The sequence below is a fragment of the Centruroides sculpturatus genome, unplaced genomic scaffold, assembly GCF_000671375.1.
Source record: "Centruroides sculpturatus isolate CEXI.00-Female unplaced genomic scaffold, Cexi_2.0 scaffold1831, whole genome shotgun sequence".
NCBI lineage: Eukaryota > Metazoa > Arthropoda > Arachnida > Scorpiones > Buthidae > Centruroides > Centruroides sculpturatus.
The window spans coordinates 110,172-117,064 of record NW_019386021.1 but is presented as its reverse complement, the minus strand read 5'-3'; the positions used below and the strand labels follow the sequence as shown (position 1 = coordinate 117,064).

The following is a 6,893-nucleotide window of genomic DNA, read 5'->3' as shown; positions in this document are numbered from 1 at the left end:
ATATTTATCAATGTGAAATTTTATTTAACTACATTTAATTTCCTTTTACATTATGATACAATGAAATATTATGCTTTGCCCAATTTATATAAAAGTGCTTGATCAAGTTGGTTATTTTTTTAATTGCTTTTTATATCTTTAAATAGTTACATTCTGTTCCAAATTAGACGACCAAACAGTCTAAATGTGCAACTGCACAGCAATGAGAACAGATCAATTGCAATAAAAAAGGATTTGAAAATCAAATTACCTTTCAATATTCCATGAGACTAAAAAAGCCAATCTCTTGCATGATTTTTGAAATTATTATTTGAATTTTTTTTCTTTTGTCAGTCTATAAAATAAGAATAATCTCATATAAAAATCAATTAAGTTAACAATTTTGACATTTACAAGTCCCATTTGGATAATATATGTAACTCAGGCATCAGTTTTGGAATGGATTGGACATATAATCACAATATCAAAGATAACAAATCAAAACTACTTTCATCACTGATGTAAAATAAAATGAAAAATCTTGTTTAATCCTGATTGTTCATCACACATAATCATGCTTTGCTTTTTAAATTTTTTAAAAATTAGATTTCAAGACAACTCTTACGAAGAATATATCACATTGATGGAGATTTGAATAGACCATTGTTATATTGTTAGGAATATTAAGATGCCACATTTCATATAGGAATACAATTCCTACTTATTATATTATTATGGTTTGAATGCTTTGAATATACTTCAGCATATATTCAAAGTTCCATTTTGTACTTTTGTACATATTGCATTTTTTTTTTTTTTTTGCATAAATAACAAGTAATTGCGTTTTGGGAGATATTCCTATACAAAAATCTCAATGTCCTTCATTCTTAACATATATCTAAATAAAATCTGCTATTATCCAAGTGACATTTCTATCTTTGTTTCTAAAATAAATTTTAATTATCACATTCTTTCAAGCAGATTTAAATAAAAGCTCTTTTATGATATATGAAAAATTACATTATTTTCATATTGTGTAAGCTGACATGAAATATATTCTCAGCATACTCCATATACTGTATTTTGTATAGCATTTTCATAAAAGACAGACTACCAGCAAATACATACAATTTATTCTTTCATAATTAGTAAAAAAACTCTAATCAAGGTTTTAAGTATTGTATGAACTCAAGTCATAACTCTATACATGTAGCAATCTGTTTTACATTAACTAAAGAAAACCCTCATTTTTAATGGGTTTTTAAATTTAATCACTGTTATTTGCCAAGCTACATTTAACAGTGCACTTGCAGTGGTATAAATTGATCATTCTAAATGCAATCTTCCATAGTATGAATTATCTTTACAATGGAATAATTTCAATATATACAATGCTAATTTCTTTCTTGGTTAAAGTATTAATCTAATTGATAAATATATATTTATATTTATATATATATATATATTCCCCCCAAAAATCAAACAATGCTGCTTGTAATAGGAAGAACTGTACAAGAATCATATAATGGATTCTAAATAAATGAGACAGAATAATAGATATATGATCTTTTAAGATCTTAAAAAAAAATTCATAATGCTTAACCATGTTTGATTTTGTAAATTTGTAGATTTGTGAAAAGTAAACTGATATCATTAATGTATATGTTGCCAATGTACATATGCAATATAGAGCAGGTCGAATTATGTTTACGTAATGTATCTGTCCTTTATGCATAATGCCGTAATTTAATATCTGTATTTTTATCACGACAATACACAACTTGACTTTTCCTGAACGTCTCCATTGGCTTTTTCAATTTCCCATATTATAGTGGTAAATATCTCTGTGACACTCTGGAAAATTATATATTCATAATTAATAATTTTAAAAATTATCTTTAATAATTTATATTTTTTATTAATTAGTAAATAAATATTCTTCATGTTTACTTGATTTTGTTTGGCAGATGCTTCTATAAATTCTGCTTTCATTGTTGCTGCAGTTCTTTTACCTTCTTCGTAACTAACAACTCTNGCCGTAATTTAATATCTGTATTTTTATCACGACAATACACAACTTGACTTTTCCTGAACGTCTCCATTGGCTTTTTCAATTTCCCATATTATAGTGGTAAATATCTCTGTGACACTCTGGAAAATTATATATTCATAATTAATAATTTTAAAAATTATCTTTAATAATTTATATTTTTTATTAATTAGTAAATAAATATTCTTCATGTTTACTTGATTTTGTTTGGCAGATGCTTCTATAAATTCTGCTTTCATTGTTGCTGCAGTTCTTTTACCTTCTTCGTAACTAACAACTCTATATAAAAAATAAAATATCAAATTTTTTACTATCATTTTACATTGTACAATTTCTTTCTATTTAAACAAAAAATAATTAATAAAATACTTTGAAAAAGTTCTTTTTTTCCATAAAAATACTTTCATTCATGATTCTAATTTTTAGTTCACATTTTTTATATTTATATTTAAAATATTCTATTATAATAAAATTTGTTTATCTTATCATTGTCATGTTTGTTGAAACAAATTTGTTTGAATTATATCAATATATTTTTATTTTAAATCTTAAAAATTGGTATTATATTTTATTTGTAAGAGATTCAATCTGATAGGTCTTTTATGATATTTAAAGATCACTTCTAAAACTATAATTATAATATAATTAGAGCTGGTAACTATGCAGAAGTCTTCTTTTTTTTCCATCCATACCATATTGGGATTATGGTCAGTTGTCAAAAACTATTGTGAAAGTGAATAAATGTTGACTGCTCTTCAACAGACTTATTCTTTTAATTTTAGCTTTAATTTATATAGTTTTTTCCCAACTTTCAGAATTTTCATATTATTCAAAATATAACAGCAATATTTAAAATAATGGAAATGAGATTCAAAAATCATCAGTAGCCTCAGACAAGATATGAACTAGCAAACCATATTTTTCTAGATACTAAACTCTTATTGTCTTGCCCACATACTTAATATTTCTGTAGAAATCTGCAAGAATTATAGTGTGTAATTAAAACACAATAATTCTTATAGTCCATTTTTTAGTTCTATTAAGATTGGGAAATTTTTGCAAAATACAGTGCTCTCTCACTAATCTGAACTCTATTTAATCTACCAATTTTATTCATTTTAATGCTCAACGTTCCAACCAAATACAAACCATAGATTATGTTTTAAAAACATGATGATTTGTAAAATTAATATTTACTATACATTTTAATTTTAACATAAATATATGGCCTGGTGGACAGCCAAGGCAGTAAGATGTTAGCTTGCCACCAAGGAATCCAGAATCAAATTTAGTCTAGTAAGGTTATGTGTAAAGGAAAGGAAATTAAGGACAACTTTGTACAATAATTAGTTTGAATTATTGAGAGTAAAGTATATTTTAGAAATAACTTTTCAAATTTAGGTATGTTTTTACCTAAATTTGAAAAGTTATTTCTAAATTTTATTATAATAAAATTTCTAGGTTAGTAATTTATTATAATAAATTATTCTAGGTTTATTATAATAAAATTTATATATAAATTTTGTACTGTTAAATATATATTTCTTATTTAGATTTGTTCGATGTTGAAATTTTTATTTGTTGCCTGTGACGCCATGTTGAATTTTCGTCGATGTTAAGCCTAAATTTTTTTTTAAAATAATAATCATGTTTACCGTATTGTAAAAAATTATATTTTTATGTTTCACAAACAAAATAAATATATTGAATAATATGGAAACAAAAAAAAAATTATTTAAAAAATTCGTTTTAATATAAAAATTGTGATGCATAGCGACATCTAGTATCAAAAACATTCCGATGTAAACACGAAAATATTCGGGATCACCCACACAGGTCAATGAGGTCAACACGAATATTTTCGGGAACAACACAGGACAGGTTAAAGTAAAAGATATGAGACTTTCATATTATATAATATTGTGCACTGATGTAAATTTAAATGCAGGTTTTTTTACAATATAGTTGTGTATCCTAAAAATCTGCACAAATTTTAATTAGTGTTTTCTGGTAATTTGAAATAATTGCACATACATGATATAGCAAACATTTTTTCTAAAATGTTCTTGATTCCCATTTATTGAAAAAGTTTACACAAATAATGTTCCATTTTTAAAATGGAAACTGTCCAACTTCCATGTTCTAAAACATTTGATATTGTAAACTTCTATTTTTTGCATTGTTCCATTTTATTGTAACTTGCCTGAAGATGATCTTTAAAAAAAAGGCCAAAAATGTTACTAATTAAATTATTTTGCTGATTTTTAAGGTATGTTAAGCGTCTGGATTAAATGAATTTGATAGAAGAAATGTTATTGGCAGATTTTATACTGAAAACTGCAAAAGTAAGAATCTTATTCAGTTAAATATCTCTCTACAATGGGAATTCCATGGTGTATAGAGCATCATTTCAACGGTAAAGCAAGGAAAACCTGCAGAAAGAAAGGGAAGTGTTTGAAAGAAGAAAAATGGCTGAAAGGAAGAACAACTAATTGGAAGAAGAAGCCTTGGAAAAAACTAGACAAATGCTTAGAAAATTGGGAAGAAAGTTTGAAGTTTTACACAGACATGTTCACCAAAATCTGAAAGAACATTAAGTGACTCTCAAGAAATGAGTCTGCTACAAAATACATGACAAAGCAACTTGCTACTCTGGTTTGGCTGGCAATCAGTGCAAAGAGGCTTTCATTGCTCCATCTTGACTCTCCATCACCAAAAAAGCATATGGCAATGCATTCAGAAGGAGTTATTATGCTTCCTAAAGAAATACTATCCTAACCAAGAATATGTCCTCTGGCCAGATATGGCCACTACCCATTATGTTCATGACACAATTGCAAAATTGGTCCATTACAGAATTTGATACATCTCCTTGAAGTGAACATTCCAAATGTTCTACAACTGTGACTGATTGAGAGATTTTGGTACAAACTTAAGCAAAAAATTTATGAAAATGATTAGGAAGCTGGATCCACAAAGGAGTTGGGGACAAAATCAAGCTCAAATTTCACCATTTCAAAGCTGACCATTTTCAGAGGTTAATGAAATGGGTTAACATTAAAGTTGAATTGCAGTTCTGATCATATCATCTGAATATTAAACAACCTATCTGTATTCAACCTTATTTTGATAAATAATGACTTTAGGATACATGCTCCTTAGTTATATTAATAATATATTTTTCTTTGTATTTGAATATTTTTTCTGTCGATAGTAAAGTTCAATATCCTATATTTAAAAATTTTAAACTCACCTCTCCATGTGCAGATCTACTTTATTTCCTACAAGAATAATTGGAACACTGAAAACAAAAATAATTATTACTAATTACAAAATGATGATGATAAATTTTCATTATATTTCAGTTAAATTTTTAAATACTTTCAGATAAAATTACATACAGTCGACCCCTCTATGACACGGGTTCCTATAGTTCGGATTCATATATCACAGCGAAAAAATTACAACAGTATTCGTACAAACATGCTAAAAAAAACCCCTATAATTCAGTAAAATGTCATTGCTGACTTGTGTCGCAACAGAATTGGTCAAATCTAGACCAATAGCGGATATTGCACAAACCGTTGAGTTTAAACGAGCAGCGGACCTACTAAAAACCATTTATTATTTAACGTCCATAAAAATTATATTTATATTAATGATGTCTCCAAAGTTCAGCGAATTTTTCGCAAAAAAAATAATTTATCAGGAAGCACGCAAGTGCCATTCAATGACAAGCGCCACAACAAAAACAAGCTTAAGCAATGGTGTAGTCGAATGGTGCACACTCGGTAAGTAATCCTACAATTTTTGTTTATAGCATAGCTTATATGGATTATTCCCAAAAAATTATACATATTTTGGAAATGTTGAGTCGAATTAGTCTAGAATCAATTAATTTTATGGAAGAAACCTTTCAAACAGCCGTAGTCCATAAACTGCATATGTGCCAGGCTGTGATTGGCTGGACTCGTAGAAAATGGATTCATAAAAACCGGAACGTATCTACCATGTTATGGGGGGGTCGACTGTACTATGTTGTTAATAATTTAAATGATAATTTATTTCTTTCAACTGTACTAAAGTATTATAATACAGTACCAGACCAAATATCTGACAAGCTTGGGACCAGAAGAAATCCAGTTTTCTAGATTTCTGTTTTCTGAACACAGGCTAAATACATACTTAAAATAAAAAAGGCACAATGGAAAGTAAAGAACTAAACTGTTTTTAACACAATGAATGCTAACAGTCACACTAGAACTGACATCATGTGATGAATACACCATGGAAAACAAAACAAAATGGCCATGTGGCAAACTACAGCTGCACTATAACTCATCAAATTCAAAAATAGCTGGTTTTCTGGTAATTCTGAATTTCTGGAAGTTGGATATTTAAAATGGTCTGATACTGTGTAAGATTCATGAAATAAATTATTAATTTTATAGTAAATAATATTCAAAGTATCATAATTTCTTGTGAATTGCTACAGCAAGGTATACTCTGCAAAAAAAATTGCTAGAATTGAAATAAAACCTTTATGTAATTTACACCTATATACAGTAGACCCCCCTATAACGCTTAGATATGTTCCACGCTAATCAAATTTTACGTTGTAGGAACGATTAAATACATGAGCCAATCGCAGCCCGATAGGTGGGAACTTTACGGACTAAGGCTGTTCGAAAGGTTTTCTTCTATAAAATTAACCGATTCTAGACTAATTCGACTCAACATTTCCAAAACACGTATAATTTTTTGGGAATAATCTGTATAAACTATGCTATAAACAAAAAATTATAGGATTACTTACCGAGTGTGTACTGTTCGACTACGCCGTTGCTTAAAGCTGGTTTTCATC

General features: G+C 27.7%; 1 protein-coding gene across 2 annotated transcripts in view; it reads right to left on the bottom strand.

Annotated features, from left to right (window-relative positions):
- Positions 1 to 567: 567 nt before the first annotated feature.
- Positions 568 to 6,893, bottom strand: part of LOC111613161 (GTP-binding protein Rheb homolog) — a 41,724-nt gene continuing 35,398 nt past the window's right edge. For both annotated transcript variants that reach the window (XM_023354484.1, XM_023354485.1), the window contains exons 6-9: positions 5,283 to 5,330; positions 2,227 to 2,308; positions 2,030 to 2,130; positions 568 to 1,732 (exon numbers count right to left, since the gene is read on the bottom strand). In XM_023354484.1, coding sequence (XP_023210252.1) covers positions 2,041 to 2,130; positions 2,227 to 2,308; positions 5,283 to 5,330 — 220 coding nt within the window. In that variant the 3' untranslated portion in view covers positions 568 to 1,732; positions 2,030 to 2,040. The remainder of the gene's footprint in view (positions 1,733 to 2,029; positions 2,131 to 2,226; positions 2,309 to 5,282; positions 5,331 to 6,893) is intronic.